Genomic DNA, 21831 nt, shown 5'->3' with positions numbered 1-21831 from the left:
TTCCTGTAATCAGTCCCAGTTGCTCAGGCAGCAACACACACACAGTGAGTTTGAATCCCCACCTGCTACTCACAAGTCTTATTGATCAACAAAACACAAAGCACAGAACATCCTTAACTTCACTGATTAGGTAAAGGTAAGATAAAGGACTTCTGGATGGTTAAGTCCAGTTGAATTAGACTATGGGATGTGATGCTCATCTCCTCTTTTGGGACAAGGGAGCCAGCGTTTGTCCACAGCCAGCTTTTCCGGGTCATGTGGCCAGCATGACTAAACTGCTACTATTTATCTACTCGAGCTAGTATGCTTTCGAACTGCTGGATTGGCGGCAGCAGGGACAAAGCAACAGGAACCATTACCTCCTTATCTACAAGCTGTCAATATAAGCTGAGGGTGGACTGTGAGTACACTGGCAAGGCAGATGTCAGGAGAAAAACCTCAGCAAAAGTTTGCATGGCAGTTCATGAGTCACTCACGAGAGCAATAATCACTCAACCCTTTCTTATTTCAAAGGTTGACAAGATCTACAAAAACCATAATGCACCAAACTATTTTTGATGCATGTGAGTCAGGGATGGGGTTGCCATTTAACATCTAGTTTGCAACAGTGACATTTCATTTAAGACAATGCATTTTTCAAAGCAGGCAGAGCCAGGCAGATTTGGTGTGAGGGCTGAGGAGAGAATCCCTCCTTTTTGTAGAAGCTTGTAGTGGATGCTTTGAGATCTCTGTATTGCAGGGGGTTGAACTAGATGATTCTCCGGGTCCCTTCCAACTGTATAATTCTATGATTCTATGAAAGAATTAATCCTAAAAGCTATACTATAAAGATAAAACCCTGGAATAGTTCCAGTGGCATTACAGAAACAAGCACACCAGTTTACACTATTTTAATTCTAATGTTTGGGTAAAAGATGAGTCTTCAGTAGGCCTTAACTAGCAGCACATGGTAATTTTTTTGCCATTTAAGTTACATCTTCTACAAATGCATTCAGCAAACACAATTTTTCCCCTCCCCAGGCATTTGAAATCAAATTAACTAGTGCTATTTTGTTATTTTTTCAAATACACTGCTAGCTGATGTGGAGTTGTAAATATCTTTGGGGCGGAGAACCTCTTCCTTTTTATAGTGCAAGTAGCAATAGGTTTGCACTGCACAGAGTTTTAAAATATGTTCAGCTTTTGGGAGAAAGACCGTAACTCTGGTAGAATACAAATTTATTGAACAGGTCTATGTAGCTGTGCTTTCTCAGCTGATTTCTGTGTCTGGACTTACTAGGGAAGGCGTAAGAGCAGTCCTGGTCTGCTTATTTTAATGGTTAGTTGGCAACCTTATTAAACCTACCAACTTGGAAGGGCAGAGAGCTCGCACAGAAGTGGACCTTTTGCCACACCAGCTCTGCATCTCCCTGCCATGGCGACAAGTATTTCGTTAAGGGCGCAGGAAATATACGAGGGGCAGGGAGAGAGCTGTCCCTTCTAAGGGTTGAAAACGCTTCCTTTCGCCTACCGGGTCACAGCATAAAACCGTAGCTGTCAAGAAGGCGTTGGAAATGTCGCCGAGAATACAAGCCCCGGAAAGCTTATCGTCCCATACTGGGTTGGCTTCCCCGCCACCCCCGCCCACTTGTCTCTGTGGGGTATTTCTCCTCCTCTGATCTCGGTTTCCAAACCTGATGGTCGTTAGGCGTTTGCCGTGTTCGAACAGGCCAATGGCTGCGCGGCCACGAGGCGGCGGCGGGCGGGACTATGTTGTAAACAGCCAATAGGCTTTTACAGTTGAAGCGACCAATCGGAAGGCAAGGCGGCAGATATGAGATGGCGGCGGAGTCGGCTCTGAGGGGAAGAGGAGGAGAGAAACGAGTGGCCAGGTAGGTCGGCCGGGCCGAGAAGTCTCTGAGAAGCTTGAAGTGGGTCAGGTGAGGGTGGGGTTGGAGATGGGCTGTAGAGGGAGAGTTGCCCGCCAGCGTGCTTTGGGCGGGGATGGCACGGGCTGTGCTAGCATTAGGGCTGGCACCCCCAAACTCGGCCCTCCAGATATTTTGGGACTACAACTCCCTCACCCCTAGCTAACAGGACCAGTGGTCAGGGATTATGGGAATTGTAGTCCCTAAACATCTGGAGGGCCGAAGTGGGGGGGGTGCCTGCATTAGGGAATCGCGGCCCGCTTTCAGTGAAAAGCTGCTGGTCTGAGACAGAAACAAGACACAAGGAATACGAGCCTTTCGCTGTGGTGCCTGAAGCATTTGTGTGGCCAGCCGCCATGGGACGTGAGGCCTGTGGTCCTGCCTCCAGGGCAAGCTGTTTCATAGAGCGCAGGTGCAATGCTCTGAAGCACCCCGTCTGCTCTTGCTCTTTGCCCAGGGGCTAAGGAGTGGGGGGGGGGGTTCTCCCTTCTCCCTCTAGACGCGCCTGGGCGAGGAGGAAGTCTGGGGTGGAGCAGAGACGGGAGTGAGTAAGTGGCGAATACATTGACAGAAGAATCTGATAACATTACGGGTGGCATAATAGAGGAAGGTTTTCTCCCTCTCTCATAACACTAGAGCGCGTGGGCATCCAATATAGCTGAATGTTGGAAGATGTAGGACAGATGAAAGACGAGGCACTTGGTCAGATTGCCATGAGGCAGTGATGGGCACTAACCTGGACGGCTTTAAAAGAGAATTAGACAAATTCATGGAGGAGAGAGCTGTCAATGACTGCTAGCCATGATGTGGTTGTGCAATACCTCCGCAGCTGGAGGCAGCAATGGTTCCAAATAGCAGTTGCTGGAAACTTCAGGAGGCGAGACTACTCTTGTGCTCAGCTCACAGTGGTTTCCCACTGTGAGAACAGGATGCTGGACTAGATCCAGCAGGCTCATCTTATGTTCTTATGAAGGGAAATCCTAGTGATTTGGGACTGGGAAAGGTTTTGGGGTGGTTGTTGGGTGGGATGAAAGAGAGATGCAGAGGATGTCAAAGTTCCAATCCAGTTGACATGTGGTTCTTCTAGATATTTGTTTTATTTATTGCATTTATATACAGTACCAGTTTTTTCTCCAAGGAGCTCAGGGTGATGTATGTGGTTCTTCCCCTTCCTCATTTTATCCTCACAAGAAGCCTATAAGTAGGTTAGTGCTGAGAGACAGTGACTGGACCAATGTCACCCATTGAGCTTAATGACTGTGTGAGGAATTGAACCCTTGGTTTCCTAGGTTCTTGTGTGACACTAGCCACTATGCCACACTGTCTTTCCATGTGCCAGTGTGCCAGCCTAAAGTACAAAGTGGTTTTCTGCCCTAATTTCAAAGGAATGTGTTAATACAGAGCTAATGTGGTGTACTGGTTCGTGTAGGACTAGAATCTGAGAGACCAGGCTTCATATATCTGCTTGACTCACTGGGTGACTGTGGGCCAGTCAACCTCTCTCAGCACTAACCTACTCATAGGCTTGTTGTGATGATAAAATGGGGAAAGGAAGAAGTATGTATGCCATCTTTAGCTCCTTGCAGAAAATGTGGGATGTAAATATATCAAGAAATAAAAGCAATGTGTTAACGGGTTAATAATACAACCGTTGTTACTTCAGCCATTATTGGAAGGATAAATTTCAATACTATGCAAGAAATAAGTCAGAATAAAATTTCTTTTTTAAAATACATTTTATTAATTTTCCAGAAGACATTTTCAAAACAATTGGTTCCCCACTCGCCCAGAATAGAATACTAATGTATCAAATTTCCCCATAAATCTATATGCATAATTGGTGGGTGTCAGTCATCAGGGCATTTATTTTAATATTTTATAATGGGATGCCATATCGCAACAAAATATTGGTTGCATCATTCAGGTCGTGTAGTCTTAGTTAGTTTCTCAGATAAAGCAAGTGTCCACATACATATTCTGTTTCCATTGTGTGGTGTGTAGATGATCAAGTTGTTTGTTTGTTTGCTTGTTTGCTTGCTTGCTATGAGTAGTTGTACCACTACTAGAAGAAAGGTGGTAAGTTCCTTGTGTAATAAAATAAAGTTTCTATTCTAGAAACATCCTCCTTGCTTTGTGACCTTTTGATTTTTTTCAGGGCTTCAGCATGTTTATTCGCATCCTGTAGGTTAAATGGCTTCTTTGCTCAAGCTTGATGGAGTCTGCTGTAGAGTTAATAGTTTATTTTCTGCTGTATTTTTCAGGGAGCACCATTTCTTTTTTTAGGAGCTGCAGTTGCAGCAATTATGTTTGATCTTACAATGTAATCTTCAAAGTCATCCATTAGCTTAGGCCTTTGATACAGACAGCATGACTACGGCTCTGTTTGTAAGAAATGCCAAAATGAATGCTCAGTATTCATTTCTTCACAACAGGCATGTTTTATTAAGCAGTTGGTTCCTCCATAGTTTATTTTCTGACCACTTTTCACTGTTAAAAGGACTTTCTTTGCAATCATTTTAATGCCTTTATTCCTTGAAATAGTTTTATGGTGCTACAAGGCTCTGATATTGACCCTCTAGAAGTTGGAGATTACAGGAGGAAAGTTTTCTTAACACTTATTTTATGGCATAACCTTAAAGGGGTGCAATCCTTCAGATGCATGATGTGTTATCCAGAGTTGCAGGTATATGTACACATGGTTGGTGAGGATTAAAATCAGAGGAAAATGAAATGCAAAAAGTATGAACAATAATAATTATTAGCCTCTCATTCTCCAAACAGTAGTTGATTATAGCACAAGCATCCTAGCACTGATAAAAATATACCATGGTTCAAACCACAGATTACAATTTGTCAATATTTTATATGTTAAGCAGACACTGTTCTGTGCTTAATCAATTCTTATCAATATTTTTCCCCTAGGCCAATTGCTCCTTGCAATATCTTTTATAGTTAAATTAAGTGTTCTACTTATTAATATCCCTCTGTACCTGCCATGACTGAACAATCATCTTCTACTGTGTGGCCGTACCTCGAATGCATGTGGGTGTTCTTCACCTTATTTATATTTATTTATAAGTATTTTATAGCCTACTCCACCCTGTAATCCCAGGTTGAATTACATATAAGTAACATGCCTTGCCATAAATTGAAGCCTATCAAAGCAAGCAACATCAGTAACAAGACTGCAGTGGAATGCATATTCTTAACTAATCCTGTGCAAAGAAGTGTGTCTTGACCCACTGACAATGTAGTTACAATAATACAGCCAGATGCATCTTAGAGGAAAAGCATTGCACAAGCTGGGGGCCACAGCAGAGAAGGCCCTCCCACACTCTGTCATGGCCCAAACCACCTCTAGGACCTACCGGTACACTGCAGACCTTAACACCCAGGTGAGTCAGTACGTACTAGAGGTGCTCTTCAGATATTTCAGCTCCAAGTATTAGGTACTTATGCATAGGGTCCTAAGCACCAAGTTAAAAGTTCTGGAAGCTGTCAGAGGCTCAGCCTTGTGCATGACTGAAAAAATATTATATGCTACTAAAAGATGCCTAGATGTTGTTTCAATTAAAGCGATCACATAATTCCATTAATCTTTCTATTGAGCCCAGCTCCCCTTTGTATTGCTATGGCACTAGATTAAAGTCCTTGATGATTGTATTCCATTCACAAAAGTCTTCTCACTCCTGTCATTGTCACTCATCCTTCCTCCTCCCCCCCCCCCCGCCGCCCCAACCCCTTCATGAGCAAAACATTGCCCTTGCTAATTTGGTTTTTCTTCAATCTTGGTAACAAAAACCAAATAATATTTTCTTCCTTCTCCTGGACACCTGCTTTCTAATTGGAAGGAAAGAATAGAGAGGGGGTAAAGCAGCAACACTGAAGGTTATTGCACTGGTGATTGCAATACTGTGGTGATAAAAGCAGAGAATCCAAGCTGCAAAGCAAACAAGATTGCTCCCCCTACCCACACCAGTAGCTGCTCTTTTCTAATATTATGCAAACTGGGGGAGTGGGCTGTACACATCCTCCTTCTCCTTTAACATGGCTGCAGTACAGGGCTTTTTCTATTGTGCACGATTGGGCTGTCTGAGAAGGGTTCTGATTGTATGTGCTGTCTCACATTTCCATTTCATTAGCGTTAATAATAGGCAGGCATATTTTTGTGCGGGGGAGTGTTGCTGATAAAGTGACCTTTCAAAATTACAAAGCCCAGTAAAATGTAGCACGGATTAAAGGGTTTTAGGGCTGTTTCCAACTGTGAGGTCTCTAATAAAATTGGGTTGGATTTTAGTTGTCAGGGCAAGACAATAAATGGCCTGCAAGCCCATTTCTTTGTTACAGTATGCTCCAAATGCATGGGGGATTAAAGAATTAAAACATGGTGAAAGCTGTACTCCAAAGATCCTTCAGGCTGGTTTCAGATGAGAAAAAGGCAACAAGAAGAGATGGAATGTAACCTCTAATTATTTATGGTATTGTTTTCTTTTGATTGTTAGGTTTTTGAGAGTACTTAAAATAAAATTAAAAAATTGTGCGCGGGCGGGGGGGGGGGGAGGAAAGACAACAAATGATGGAGGCGGGCTGCCCCATGATCTTATGCAATGTAGCCTACATCAAATGTAGTTACACACTGGGGAGTGAAAAAAATGAAAGGGGGAGATTTTAAAAATATTTCTTTTCATTAATTATATTGTTATTTACTTGTAGCCAGCCTTTCACCAGCCCTTCTAAACAGGGCAGGTTAGAAAAAATATCACAGCTAAAAGAGTACAATTGTATTAAAACCTCAAAAAATATAACCACAAAATTTATCAGTAATGCAATTGACAAAACAACAGCACAGGATAGTAATTGAAGAGGATGGAGGATATCCACTCAACCAAAGGCCTGCATAAAGAAAAGTTGTTGTTGTTCAATCGTTTAGTCGTGTCTGACTCTTCGTGACCCCATGGACCAGAGCACGCCAGGCACCCCTATCCTCCACTGGCTCCCGCAGTTCGGCCAAACTCATGCCAGTCGCTTCGAGAACATTGTCCAACCATCTCATCCGCTGTCATCCCCTTCTCCTTGTGCCCTCCATCTTTCCCAACATCAGGGTCTTTTCCAGGGAGTCTTCTCTTCTCATGAGGTGGCCAAAGTACTGGAGCCTCAACTTCAGGATCTGCCCTTCCAGTAAGCACTCAGGGCTGATTTCTTTAAGGATGGATAAGTTTGATCTTTTTGCAGTCCATGGGATTCTCAAGAGTCTCCTCCAGCACCATAATTCAAAAGCATCAATTCTTTGGTGATAAGACTTCTTTAAAGAAAAGTAGATGTGTGCTAAGTCTGGACGGATATGATGTGTGAAAGGTTTCTAGTAACTGGGAATGGGTGAAGTCAATGAAAGAAGTAAAATATTTTGCAGTTAAGTGCTAAGGTTGCAAGCTTTTGGAAGTCTCCAGCAGTGAGTGACATCAGATCCCCCAGGTAGGGTAGGTAGGGCACAGTCATGAAGACACTAAGGCAAAGGCAAGAATTTTATGCAGAAAAGTCTGTAGAGATGAGAGTTTATATATAGTGTGAACACACACACACACACACACAGAATATACTGGACATGAATGAGGGGAATGTACCAGCATGAGTCCAAGAGCTATTTTCAAATGCGATGTCTAAACTATTGTGAGGGTTTGCTTAAAATTGAAGAAATCTTAAAAGTAATTGTTTAAAACCATGGGCAAAGTCTGTCAATGAATATGACAAGGACACTTTACTCCATTCAGTGTTCAAGTCTGATGCAGGTGACATGCCTAGCGTTCCATCTGTCACTTTCCATGGGGTAGGAAAAGTGGAGAAGAAGTTGGTTAGCCTGAGTTCTGCTTTGGCTCCATATCAGGGTTGATGCATTTGTGCCAAGAGGGCTAATAAATGAGTCTTTGTGTTGTTTAGTGTGCATGGAATTTGCATAGGCTGTGCTGGAGCAGGCAGATCTGTTTCTGAAAACAAGGAGCAAGTTCTTCTTGCTGTGTCTCTGCTTCCCAATGCCTCATCAGAAGCTTTCTGCACTTGTGTAAGTGATCTGACTTTCTGTGTTTATTAAGTAATAGGGGCTATCAGATTTCCTAGAAGTTTAGATTTGAAACCCCACAAATAGGCAGGTATTGCATGAATGACAGATTTAGTTCAGTGGATTTTCCTTAATGTCTAGATCATGACTGGGACACTGGGGAGGGAAGGGTGAATAACTGGCATAGCTATTCTGTGGAGTGATCAGTTTTCTTGGGTGAAGATGGTAACTACTGCATTAGGCAAGTAGAGAGAAGTTGGATCTAATTAGATTACAATGTGTTTTGGACAAAACGTACTTAGTGGTGGAGCTGGCCTGGGCTGACATGCATAAGACAGCAGAATGTGCTGCAAGTGGGAGGTCAATCGACAGTCATTCCCAGCTGCTTGAGCTGAACTGCTCCATCTTGTCCTCGGCTTGTTAAGCACGTCAAACTGCAGGGAAGTCTACTGAGCAGCACTGGAATCAGACTGCACTTGGCAGCCAACTCACCAAGTGGCTGGAGAAAGTGGTACTTCTTTGCTGCTTTTGGAGTGATTTTGTCAACGTAATTGCTCCAATTATTCAGAACCTACTGTCCAGTTACAACTCACCCCTAGGCTGGCACCGCAGCAGGGTATTACCTACCAGTGGGTGGCTTTCAGGTAATCTTGGTAAAAATATTCCACTGCATCACCGCATTCAAGTGCATAAGAGATAATTTGGTTAAATTCATGTGACAGCCTGTCTTCCTGTGTGTTGGGTACATTCTCTCAGAAATGCCTTTAAATGTTTGACTTGCAACAAATTTTTCATAATACTTCACCTCTAAGAAAACAGATAATTATATTTGTTGAGTCCAACTGAACACCCTCATAAAATGGAAATTTGCTCTCTTTGCATAGAGATAAACCTGGCACAGAATGTCACATCTCAGAAGATGATGCAATCTCTACCTCAAATCTGTTCTAGGTTATTTTCATAAATGCTTAGTAATTTGGAATGTAAGTTAAATTGTTAGTCTTTTGTTACCGGTAAGTATTTTGATTAGGATCTTAATAGGAAACTTTGGCCAGTTATAAGGTCTGGCCATCTGTAGGGTCTAATGTGTAATATGACAGGTGAGTGCATCCCTCAAACAGTTAATAGACCATGCTGAAGGACTATCTGCAGGTTGTAATTGATTGATTGCTAGATGATGTGCTATCCGGTCAGGCCCACCTGACTTGATTTATACATGTTGTGTTTGTATCTACAGCAAGGATAAGAAGCCTCAGGCCCGGGGACCAAATGTGGCCCTCCAAGCCTCTCTATTCAGCTCTCAGGACTGCCAAAGCCCGTCACCAGCCCTGCATCCTCAAGTGCTTTTATCTGGGTTGAACCTATTCTTAATTATTTTAACATCACTTTCTTGTCTTGCTGCAGGGCATTGTGTGTGTGTTTTAGAAACTTTTACGTGGTGGTTGTACCTTATTGTATAAAAAGTCACATACCTGCCTCTGGCTCTACCCTCCACTGGTATGTGGCTCCCAAGAAGACTGTGCATGAGGGAATGCTGTCCTCAGGCTGAAATAGGTTCCCCACTCCAGATGTGCAGGTAGCTCCTGCGTAGCTGAATTTTAGTTTGTGTTCAGGTATGTCTCCCAAAGTAATGTATCTTTGTTTCTCTCCCTAGTGATGCCATTTGCAGTTTAGTTATCTGCAATGACTCCTCCCTTCAGCGGCATCAGTTCATCTTCAATCCAGACTTCTTTGTGGAGAAGCTGCGACATGAGAAACCTGAGGCATTCACAGAGCTTGTGGTCAGTAACATCACCCGGCTGATTGACCTGCCTGGAGCGGAGCTAGCCCAGCTGATGGGACAGGAGGACCCTCAGTTGCCTGGCACATCCTCAGGGTTTTTCCGTTCCCTGATGTCTCTGAAACGCAAAGGTGAGCCTGATGTGTTGGCTAACATTTTCCCCTTAATTTTTTTTGATGTTAAGCCTTGGTATCCTGGGTACAGCCTCTGCTAATTGTCCCACATATGTGACAACAACTCCAAGAAAGCATGTGAAAACTTTTCTGGTCCAAGTACAGTGCAGACCAGACCCTTATTAAAAGAAAATAAGAAGGGCAGTACAGGCAATTCTCATTTTACACAGGGGTTCAGTTCTGGACCCCTGCACATGTTGGCAGAGCATGCATAAGCCCACTCTACCCCACCCCGTTCCACCCCCATTCTGCCCCTTTTCAGGACATCTTTATGATGCTTCAGGGCTACTTCTGGGTTTGGCGCTGTGTGCATGATCATGCGTCATTCGGACACTGCTAAATTGGTCATTGCCTGTAAGACAATGACAATGTTTATTTAAATACTTGATTTACACAAGGGGTGGGAAACCTGTGGCCCTAAGATGCTCCTAGACTCAAGGTCCCATCAGTCTCAGCCAGCATGGCCAGTGATAATCAGGGGTGATGGGAATTGTAGTCATCAATATTTGGAAGGCCACAGGTTCTCCACCCCTGGCTTTCTTTATAATCCCTTTCAATTCCATTCTTATAGAGGACAAAGCTGTTGTTTTGGTAGCCAAAATGATACCACCCATGCTAGAAGGTAGTATATGCATCTTTATGGTTTTTTTTTAAAGCAGGTGGTTAAAAAAAAAAAACAGAAAGGGAAAAACTGCATGGGTGTGTGCTCCTATGGAGGGTGGGAAGAAGAGGTGGAAAGCAGCAGAGAGTGAGGAGGGTGTGGTATGTAAAGATGCCTGCCCACAACATGAGATCCACTTTTGGGGGTAGTTTACCACATACAGCTGCAATAGTAATGGCCTGTGCCTCTTGTTTCATCTATAATAGGAGAGCTGGGGAGAGACCTTAGCTTAGTGGCAGAGCATGCGCTTTGCATTTGGAAGGTTCCACATATAATCCCTGACATCTACAGTTAAAAGTAATGTGAAAAATGTTTGCCTGAGATCCTGGACGGCTGCTGCCAGCCAGACAAATAGTCTACTCTGATCTAGATGAGCAAATAGTCTGAGCAGTGTAGTCTATGCCTTATATCTCCCCTAGAGAAGCAATCACTAGTTCAGCTGTAAACTGGTGTACCCTCTTCCTCCCATTGTGCTGCCTACACTTTTGGGTGTGCCAGGTTTGGATGAATGTTGTGCTCCCACCCATACTTGTAAAACATTTCTGTTTAATTCTTTGGTCAGCTGGTCATTCTGTGCTACTAGCAGGCAAGAGGATTCCTATAGCTAAACTCTCCTGTTTCAGCTGGCTCTTAGTCTCTGTTCCCTTTGAAGATAACCTTATTTGTATCTCCTCTTCAAAGTCTTAACTAGACCTATGTAGCTGCTAAGAGCAATGTTCCCATGGTGTTGCTTAGAGATGCTGAACAAGGAAACACTTAAGTTGGGAGAAATTGCTTCTATTGATCTGGTAGACAACCAGCCTTGGACTCTCAACCTGCTTTTCTACTTGTTTCTTTTCTGGCAAATTAATTTTGCTGGAAGATGATCAGAGTGGCTGGGGCAACCCAGTCAGATGGGTGGCTTCTTCTTCTTCTTCTTCTTCTTCTTCTTCTTCTTCTTCTTCTTCTTCTTCTTCTTATCTATTCATCATCATCTAGGGACATATTCTTTCCAAACTGAATTAAAATATGCAGCCCTTATTTCCCACTGCACTATAACTTACAAAGGTTTCCATCTTGCCCTGGCAACAAGGTAATTAGCATCACATTTAAAGGGTGAAATGTGAGATTGCTTGAACAATCCTTTACCTGCCTAAATATGACTACAAATACCAGCCCAAATATCTAAGATGTAGTTTTTCTACAGATGTTCTATGCCCTAGGAATATTGGGGTGGGAGGGAGTAGATTTAATGAAAGACTGAAGATCTTTCGGGTTGGGGGGATGGAAACAGGCAGGGTGATGTATAATGCTGGAGAGAAGAGGGATGAATTTGGAGGAGATTACTGGAAGGTGAATGATAAAGATTTGGGTGGAAGAAGGATTTTAGATATGAGCAGTAATTTTGCATGGTGTGTAACTGGATGTGCGCAGATGTCATGTGGCCCTTGAAGGGGTGCACAGCCCTCAATGCCAAATAAAGTTAGCCACCCTGTTCTGGGGTATTTTCCTGCAAGGGGGGGGGGAATCCTTGGATAGCTTGTCCCTCCCACTTGCTCCACTGGGCAGAATTATTCAAATGAGGTAGCTCATACCTTCCAGTGGGAGGGTGACCCCTCCAGTTCCTTCTTGTCTAGCTCCTTGTGCAGGAAGAATGTCATGGGACTGTCAAATTGATTCCCTTTGTGGCCATGTATCAAAACTCATTTTGACTTTAATGTCAATCACATATTGGAAGTTACCATGTTTTTCCATTCCTCTTTAAAGCTGCTAAATGTATATGGCAGTATTCTGCTAATGCATCCTCCCACCTCTCCACCATATGCTCCCCACACCCTCCCCAGAACTGCTTCAGAGAATTGAGGGAATACATTGAACAGAATTTGGGGCATGTGAGGAGAGAAGAGGGGGAGAATAGTGTGTTGTACAAGCAAAAATCCTTGTGATGAATGAACAATTGCCTTAGCGCTATGTTGGATTCTATCCAACAAACTTATTTATTTTGCTTTTGATCAGCTTGAATCAATTATCAGCAATAAACGTTTATTTGGAAAAAGTGTTGGCTGGCCCTCATTTAAATGATTTCTTTTAAATCACTTGACATAGTGTTACTCTAATTTTGCAACGAATAGTATGCCTTAAAGAATAATAGCTTCAGCCTAGATGTATGAAGTTTCAGGTAACTTTGTAACAATACATATACTTTGTTAGAGATTGCAAATTGCCTACGTGCTGTCTATCTCCAAGCAATTAAGCAATTAACTAGTTGGCAGAAAGCCCAGATCTGCTCTCTCTCAGACCCTTAGCAACGACCTGTGATTGGTCAATGAGTTCCTTAAGAGTGAGCTCTGTGTGAGAGCTGGTTAGTGTGTGGTTAGTGTGTGGTGCAGGTGTTGGTGGAGAAAGTGGTCAGTATAGAGAGAGAGAGAGACGGAGAGGAAAAGATTTTATGTTTTGTTTCTTTTATTCTGTATAGTCTGTAAATAGTAACTTATGGATGCTAGTTGCTTCAATCAATAAATACTGTATATAGTTATCCAGTGAGTTGCTGAGTTCCTGCGTTGAGCTGTCCAGTCAATTACACAACAGCCAGAAGCTTCCAGAAAAGTCTGCGTCTAACTCTGCGGTGTCCAGGAATACGTTATACTCCTGACACTAAATCTTAAGATACTTAGTGATACAAAAACAGCAAGCTAGACTTTAGTTTTTAAAACTCATAAGAGCTCAAGTTGCTATTGAAACCAGCATGGATTTGGGAAAGTGAGAGGAGGTGGGGTGAGAAGTAAATGGAACACTAAGAAAAGCAATGCTCAATTAAAGCTGGTTTGTAACTGACAGGTTTTATTGAATATTCATGTTATAAGGTAATAGAGCTGGTGGTTAATGTGCTTGAAGAGCAAGAGTAAAATATTCAACTGCGGGGAGATGAGAGGTGGAGGGAACCAATACTATGAGGAGGAAAACAATAAAGTCAGTCCTGATTGCAGTTAATTTCTTGGTTAACAGGAGTTGCTTGCTGTGTCTGGCTTGGGCAGATATTCAGATTTCAACTCTGCACTTGTGACAGGACCTTTGGCATATCTAATGTAGCCAGTTAGAGTGTATTCTACAACAAATGTCTAAGATCTTGTCCTTTTTTTCTCATAGTTGAATCCTGTATTTTCAGTTTTTTGATGGTTCCGATTGGCCTGGCAATTACCTTCTTAGAAAGCCATGGCATGATGTTTGTGTGTGTGTGTGTGTGTGCACACACACAATTATTTTCAGGAGCTGATCAGTAACTTCAGTAATAATAAATCATTGTGCTCCTAGATTCACAGGATTCATTCACACAGTGTTTAAAGATATAAGCCGAGTATGCGCTCTGCTTTCATGATGTAGCTCATGAAATATATCAGCAAAACATGAAGCCCAGATAACACAGCAGTTATGTGGTGCCTGCATCCCTCTACCTCTCATCTCACCTCACTTAAGTATATTTGTTATTGCAGCTCAATCTTGTTAATTGTCTGATTATACACCTCCTTGGCTTCTGCAGATGCTGCTTTAGGATTCCCCCTGAACAAATAATAAATTTGGCTGAATACAGCAAGCCTCTACAAGCTTACAAAAATACTTACTAGTATTCTGCACAGCTCAATGTGCTCTTCTGCTTCATAGGAGTTTCCAGATATTGGGCTGTGGGTTAATTGTGAAACCTGGGTCTAAGGGACAAGTTTTTTTTTTTACCTTTTTCTCATGTACAGACATTGGGTTTTGCAGAAGTAAATATTGCAGCCACTCCAACCAGTATGGAGGAAGAAGGTGTGATGCAATCCTTTATGTAGCTGAAAACTTATAGCTGGGCAACTTGTGGGATTATATGCTGCCTTTGGCAAAGGACCAGGCATCAAGAGATGGCCTGAAGCTGGCGTGTTGCACTTAGCTGACTCAGGATGCCCTACATTTGGCTAAAGCTGAAACATTGGCTTAGAGCTGATAGCAGAAACATATCAGCCTACAGGTATCTAAATGGAGTTCCATGTGCTGAGGCTGTGTACCTATGAATTCCAGATGATGGAGACAAATAGGGAAGACCATAATTGTTATGAAATGTTCAATTAGGCCTGCTGGAAACAGAATGCTTGTCAAGATGGACTTTGGGTTTGCTCCAGGAAGTTAGTTTTTATATATTGCCTATCCTTCTGTGGAATCTGTTCCTTTGAAACAGATCCAAGTTTAGAAAACCCAAGTATCTGTTTTACAGCATACTTTCCTTTCCAGATCACAATAAGAGTTTTTTGTTAGCTTTTTTTTTTAACCTGAGGAGATGAGGAGTTGCATTTGCAAGAGAAAGGGTCTAAGTGAACACACAGTGTGAACTGGGGCTTTTTAATTCTGTCTTTTCAGTATAGTATGGAAATGCTTGCACATTTCTGGGTCTCACAACAGTTGATGATGTTGGCTACTCATTATCTCCTCCTTTTCATCTCTAGAGAAAGGGGTGGTTTTTGGAACTCCACTGACTGAAGAAGGTATTGCTCAAATATCTCAACTGATAGAATATCTGCATAAGAGTAAGTGATTTGTGGTTTCCTTTCTGTCTGTGTTTAGTCAAGGATAGTGGGCTGGTCTGGGGGCACAGATTTAACTCACTTCTGAGCTGAGGAAGTCCTAGGAGGTATGTGATTCTAGACACTAACCTTTTCCTGCCACCCCACCCCACCCAATATCAAATGTTTAGTGATTTTTTTTGTACTAGACTTCTGTAGGGTGTTCAGATAATGTGGCAGGAAGAAAAGGAAAGTATAAAAAGGCTAAGAAGCTTTGTCAATATACTAGAAAAGGACAACATTTTATCTAACATATTCTTGATACCCCTTTTGTCTTTCTTCCCATGGTGCAGATCTGCGGGTGGAAGGCTTGTTCCGAGTGCCAGGAAACAGTACCAGGCAGCAGACCCTGAAAGAAGCCTTGAACAGTGGGACAGAAATTGACTTGGATTCAGGGGAGTTTCACTCCAATGATGTGGCCACTCTGCTGAAAATGTTCTTGGGCGAATTACCAGAGCCTTTGTTGACCCATAAACATTTCCATGCACACCTCAAAATTTCAGGTGAGTCAGCCTTGGAGGGAAGTGGGAACCGGCCCACAGGATGTTAGCATCAATAACGTGGGGTTTGTCTTGTTCAGTGGTAAAGCTATTGGGTTAAGATCAGGGAAAGGCCTACTTTCTCTGTCCATGTCATAATAGGAATATATAAGCAAGAAACCTTTGGGATTTCTGATTGTGCTGAGGAAGAGAAGAGTGCAAAGGAGTGTGATGGCAAGTTGGGAAGGGGCAGTTGATTAAATAGTGTATAGTTTCCTGAAATATGTGTGCAGCTGAAGTTTCTTGAGATGTTTTCCTGTTAATACCGTAGATCTGATGCAGTTTGATGACAAGGGCAACAAGACCAACATACCCGATAAGCAGCGTCAGATTGAAGCACTGCAGCTCCTCTTCTTGATCCTACCAGCCCCCAATCGCAGCCTGCTCAAATTGCTGTTGGATCTGCTTTATCAGACAGCCAAAAAGCAGGACAGGAACAAGATGTCAGCTCATAACCTGGCTCTTATGTTTTCACCTCACATTTTGTGGCCTCGGAATGTAAGTGGTGTTAGATTTTTAGGCAGCAGTACAAAAAACTAAGCTGGGAAGGAGTTCATCTGTCCTATTCCAGCTTGGCTACTGTGTCCTGACTCCTGAAAATAAACCTGCCTCTACCAGGGAGCTTGCATCTTACCTACACTCTCCTAACGATCCTGCTTTGGTGTTTCCCACTATTGCCAGGTGACTGCCAGTGACCTACAGGAAAACATTCCCAAGCTAAATAACGGGATGGCTTTTATGATCAAGCACTCACAGAAGCTTTTCAAGGTAGGTGCTTCAGAAAGAAGGGACAATCTTTCTCTTTCAGTATCTGCTTAGTAAATGTCTCAGGCTGTCCCCTCCTGGGGGGAAATATGTTTTGTGCACAGTCCTAACACTGTCAAGTCTGACAAAAAGATGTCAAAGATGATAAAAAATCTATTACTTCCTTGGAGGTGCTATGTACTGTGCCTGCTCCCCTTGCTGGGTAGATCACAAGTGGCACTGATGTGAGAAAACAAGGCCTCCTATTCTAAACGGCAAGATATCCTGCACATGTGAGTGTCCTTGTAGTTACTGTGCCAAACTCTTCCTTAACCAGACAGTGTCCCTTTCCTGATCAGTTGCTATCATAGCCTCTGAGGCTGCTCTCTGTCCCTCTTTGCCATTTGGTTTAATAAACCTCCCTATGAATGGCTAAAATATCTAGAAAACTAGGCAAGTTCACATTTGATTGTCAAAAAGTAAGACCCCTAATGCATCTGGTAGCATGCAACATATCTGAGAGGATAAAGGACTGAATGTTTGCCCTGGGTGACCCTCCTACCTATAAAGGAAGCACGCTTCAGAAGATTTTGCATGAATTACATTCTAAGATGAAGTTGCTGGTCTGGTGGGGTGAGTGCCTGGAGCAACTGCTGTAGAATGGAACCTCATAGTTGGGGAGACTTCGGCTTAATTGTGTCTGACTCCTTCTGTTTCACTCTCCTTCCAAGGCTCCCTCATATATCCGGGAATGTGCAAGGCTGCATTACTTGGATTCCAGAACACATGCCTCAAAGGTAAGAGCAGTCCATGACATTGGTCGTGGAAGGGAGCACTCCACATGGGCACCAGCAGGTCAGCAAACTGATGACTAAAACAGTCTTGTTCATGAGAAATTCCAATAAGGGATTCTTTGGGGGGAATCCATTCCTTAGGAAGACAGAAAAGACGTTAATTAGACCCCAGATTTGCTACTTGGATGGTACATATCCCTTCTAATAAAATGTGTTCTAGTTATGCTAAAATTCTAGAGAACGGAACAAATTCTCATTTAACTGTCAAAAATAGGACAACATTTAGTATAGCACATGCATATTTTGGGGAGAGAGGAAAAGATCAGGCCCTCGGCTGTGTACCCAGGTCTGGCTTTGCTACTGGATATGAAGCTCAGACTACCTTTATTAGTGTGATGAAAGGCAAGATAGCTATCATTGGGTGTGGGGTGCTAATGGTCTTTATAGGACAAAACAGCCTGAAGTGCAGAGTGTTCTTCTGAATTTTTGCAGGATGACTTGGACTTGCCTGTGCCCCGGAATTTCAAAGACTTCCAGCTTCTGAAATTCAAGAAGCGAGGACTGGTGGATCCCTCTGCCCACCAAGAAGACACACAGCAACATACAGAAGAAGCACTGAAAGAGCTCTTCCACCATGTTCATAATATGCCAGACTCTGCCAAGAAAAAGAAGCTCATTCAACAGGTAGAACTTGAGTAATTGACTGGAGCAAAGAGGCATGAATGGGGCTGTTTGCTTGGAATGGGAACCAGGATCAATCTTTGGGATGGATGGGCAATGCTGCAGAACTAATCATGCTATAAAGTGTGTGTTCTAGTTTCAGAAGCACCCTGAAGCTCTCACTCCTCAGGCAGGTGCACCCACACCCCGGACCCAGAAGCGGGCTCGCACTCGTTCCTTCAGTGGCTTAATCAAGGTAAGGATTTTTCTACCATTAGCATTAACTTCTGCTGCAGTGGTGCTGCTCGTTACTTCTTGCCGGTGTACATATCGGGCATATTGTCTGCTGTCCAGATGCATAAGCTTTCTGGTGGCATGATGGTATTCAGGCTTCCATAAATAAGCCCTATTCTTGTTCTGTTGCCTTTTTCTTTCCCTCCCCCAGTCACAGCCCCAGTGTTTTCCTTTTTTTCATACAGCGTAAGGTGCTGGGGAGTCAAGGGTCCTTGGATAAAAAAGGGAAGGATGCAGTTTTGGAATCGGCGGGCGTGAAAGAGCAGAAGCACGGCAGCAAGGAGAATGTTAGCATGGTAAGGCCAGCTGGAAGAACAGTCACCGTGCACTCATAATGGGGTTGGTTCATGAAGGGGGTTGCCTGCAGTTCATATCTGTCTGCACTGATGTGGCTTCCTAAATTATCGTGAGCACAACAGGAAGTCTGGGAACAAGCCCAAAGCTCTAGATGCATCACTCGCATGGCTAATGGAGCAGCCCTAAGCTGTGTTGATGCTGGGGCCTGGAATATGTCATTACTATGTGAGTGGAATGGCTACTAAATGCAGTACATGCTCAACCCTGGACATGAGTGGGTAATGGAGGGGCGACACACCAGCCATGACCCCAACTTCCTTGGAAACACTACTGTTGTCCACCAGTTCCAGAATGTGGTAGAAATGATACCTCCCACGTTGCCCAGAAACAAAGGGAGCCAAACCACACTGGCTGACTTTTGAGTGGAGCCATGCTAGCTACCACCATGCTTCCTCAATACACAGCATCCCAACATGTAAGCCTCAGTAGCACAGCTCCCAAGAGGCCCCAGGCAGCCTTATAAGGAAGGGATCCAGCATCTCAAATACCCTACCCCACATAGTTGCACACCAGCCTCAGATCCCTGGTAGCCCATAGAACCAAACCCCAACCACCCTGTGCCTGATGGCCTCTGCCTTCTGGGTAGCATCCCATCCCTCACTGACTGCCTCATTTCCCCTGGCAGCAATACTCAGCCACCTGGTGCATTCTCAGTGATCCATTTGTGGAGCCAGAGGAAACAGGAAGTGGGGGAACCCAAGTCACATCCAACCTCCCTACCCACCCTCCTTCCAAGAGTTGCATCCTAAGGCCACTTGAACCTGATTCAACACTTATGGAACATTGATGTTTTTTATTGAATGGCACCCGATAGAGTGGATCTGAAAAGAGAAAGAGGCATGTACATGGTTACTGACCAGTCATCCCAGCAAGGTTTTTGAGCTGAGTGGCCAACCCTACAGAGGAGCAACTGGAAGGGAAATTTTCTGTGCCATGTTTGATATAAAGATGTACTGTTGATGATGTTGACATGGATGTGTATTGAAGAGGTATGGGATCCAGCATAAGTGTCTCTGTTGCCCATAGCTGTGACGCCTTCCAGATATGTCACTGGCTGAGTGTTCTGCCAGCATATCTGTTGTGGCAATGACACATGTGGCATTCTTCCAGTGCAGCAGGTTTTCAACTGAATCCTGTAACCCCTGAGCCAGTGTATGACTGAGCCCTAAGCCCATCTGCCCTGTTGCTCTTAGGTAGTTGAACTATTTCTTTCCCAGTGTAACGAAAGGCTGTTTCTTTCCTTTCCAAATCTGGGGAATTGAACTTGATGCCTCTGCCCCTATTGGCTGATGGCCATTTTTGCATTTGGATGCTCCTTTCTTCTGAATTCAGGCTCCGTGTTTTTTTCTGGAGCAGCTTAATTTCCAGAAGTTTGGCAGAGAAGTGTGTGACACAGCAGGCTAGTAAATCTATGCAGCATGAGTAAGATCATGTTAGGAGTTGACTTGAATTTAGGCAGGCCAGTTGCTGGCAACTGAATCATCTTATCTTAGAGAGTGACAGCAAGGTTCAGAGGTTAGAGTTTTCTCATCTTCCCTAGTTACAGAAACCTGCTTCCTCTCCAGCCATCAATGTGATTTGAGCAAGTCTTAGGTCCCTTGAGGACAGGAAAGGGGAGTTCAATTCTATATGTATACATTACCATGTATAAGCAGCAGCAGCAGCTTGCAATCTCCTTTTTGGTATGAAGCCTATGGACTTACAGACCTGCCTTTTAGAATCATAGAATTGTAGAGTGCGAAGGAATCCCAAGGGGTCATCTGGTCCAGCTCCATGCAATGCAGGCATCCTGCCCACAGCAACCCCTGGGTGGGCTTGAACCATCAACCCTCTGATTAACATCCAGACACATTGACCCATTGCGCCACAGAGGCTGCAAAGATTCTTTTTTAGTGTGTGATGTGTGTCTATAGCTTGATGCCTAAAATCATTGCCAAGAATTGACCAAGAAGCTGCTGTCAGGATGGTTAACTTTTATCTGGCAGATAAAACTAGTGAATAGAGTTAAAGTGTTAATGTTAGTCCTCAAACTGCCTTGAGTAGGCTATTTCTGTTGGCAGCATCTTTGAATGAAAGGAAGATGTGCAGAGAAGCAACTAAGCTAGAAGACTGGGTTAAAATGATCCTTAGCCTTAAATATGGTCTTCTCAACGTTTTCTCAACAGGACGTAGAGGTGTAATGTGGCGGAATGTATCTGTGGCTTCCTGTTCTTTCCTAATGCTTGCAAGCACAGCTCAGTACAAATGTACTAATTATTCTCCTTCTGGTACAGGACTCCCGTAAATATACTCGATTCCATGGTTCCTTGACGAAGGAGTCTTCCATTTGAAGATCCACTCAATGGTCGGTCTCTCTCTTTATATAAATATATATATACACACAGCAAAGACTTGCAGCTCTGTGGATAATGCCTGCTACTCCCAAGCTGTGAGTCAGGACTCGCTTATCCCTCTAACCTCACTTATTGGAGCCTGGCCTACAACTGTGTGTCTGCCAGAATAACAGACTCTTCCATTGAACATGAGGAAACCACTATTCAACCACTTGTCTAGCCTGAGAATGGACTGGACATTATCTGCAGTATAACCTCTCTTTGGAGAGGTTGCTTTGTATGCCTTGTTCTCTCAGCTGTCCATCTTTCTAACAATTCTTTGGGACTTGGCTTACACTGTCCTGTTTTGTGACTGGTGTTTGTTTTTTGATTTTGGCTGTGTGTACGCACACTGTTTCTTTTACCTCTGCAATTCCCATTAGCATCCACAGTAGAGTCAAGCTTTCAGATCCCCTTGGCAGCTAGGCTCATCTCGGCATCTCTTTGTATGGAAGTCTCTCTGTTGTGGTTACTGATGGGATTTGAGAAGTAGCTGTGCTCTTAGCTGCATCTCCCAGATTGCAGGGATCTCTCTCAGGCCTGTGGCTCATCTGTCACAAATCCCAATGTCGGAAGTATCCGAACTTAGACATCTTAAACCAGGGATGCGGGGAGCCTGTGGCACTCCAGATCTTGTTGGATTCAGTCTCCAGTTACCCCAGCCAGCATGTCCTATTCTCGGAGATGATTGGGAGTTGTAGTCCAGCAATATCTGGAAGGCCACAGTTCCCTCATTTAAGAGCAGCGGTAGCAGGAAATAATTTCTGCAAACTGCCCCTTTAAAAAAATAGAGCCCAAGTCTGAATAGAGCCGTGGCTGAATTCTAGCATGTCTGGTGAATCACCTGCAATGTGATTACATCTTTCTTCCCTCAAAAGGCCGCCAGTTCTGTTGCCACAGACACTTGCCTTCCGCCTGCTACGATTA

The 21831-nt window shown here is 43.6% G+C and overlaps 1 protein-coding gene across 2 annotated transcripts; it reads left to right on the top strand.

Annotated features, from left to right (window-relative positions):
- Nucleotides 1-1770: 1770 nt before the first annotated feature.
- On the top strand, nt 1771-21035 carry ARHGAP19 (Rho GTPase activating protein 19). 2 transcript variants are annotated; one of them, XM_033149867.1, is made up of 11 exons: nt 1771-1871; nt 9614-9870; nt 15028-15108; nt 15438-15647; nt 15955-16181; nt 16365-16451; nt 17159-17224; nt 17714-17905; nt 18039-18137; nt 18361-18471; nt 20806-21035. In XM_033149867.1, exons 1-11 carry the CDS (start codon nt 1819-1821, stop codon nt 20860-20862), a joined length of 1440 nt encoding a protein of 479 aa, XP_033005758.1. In that variant the 5' UTR covers nt 1771-1818; the 3' UTR covers nt 20863-21035. The 2 variants fall into 2 exon arrangements, with proteins under 2 accessions (XP_033005758.1, XP_033005759.1); XM_033149868.1 differs by lacking the exon at nt 1771-1871 and adding an exon at nt 7851-7962.
- Nucleotides 21036-21831: the final 796 nt, after the last annotated feature.

The sequence above is a fragment of the Lacerta agilis genome, chromosome 5, assembly GCF_009819535.1.
Source record: "Lacerta agilis isolate rLacAgi1 chromosome 5, rLacAgi1.pri, whole genome shotgun sequence".
Taxonomy (NCBI): domain Eukaryota; kingdom Metazoa; phylum Chordata; class Lepidosauria; order Squamata; family Lacertidae; genus Lacerta; species Lacerta agilis.
Note: the sequence above shows the minus strand (reverse complement) of the source record. Positions and strands in the feature narration are given on the sequence as shown.

Excerpts from the sequence above, each read along its gene's own strand:
- ARHGAP19 (XM_033149867.1), top strand. The coding sequence starts at position 1,819 with ATGGCGGCGGAGTCGGCTCTGAGGGGAAGAGGAGGAGAGAAACGAGTG. Across the intron at positions 15,109-15,437 it reads GATAGAATATCTGCATAAGA|ATCTGCGGGTGGAAGGCTTG; the intron begins GTAAGTGATTTG and ends CCCATGGTGCAG. Across the intron at positions 17,906-18,038 it reads AAAAGAAGCTCATTCAACAG|TTTCAGAAGCACCCTGAAGC; the intron begins GTAGAACTTGAG and ends TGTGTGTTCTAG.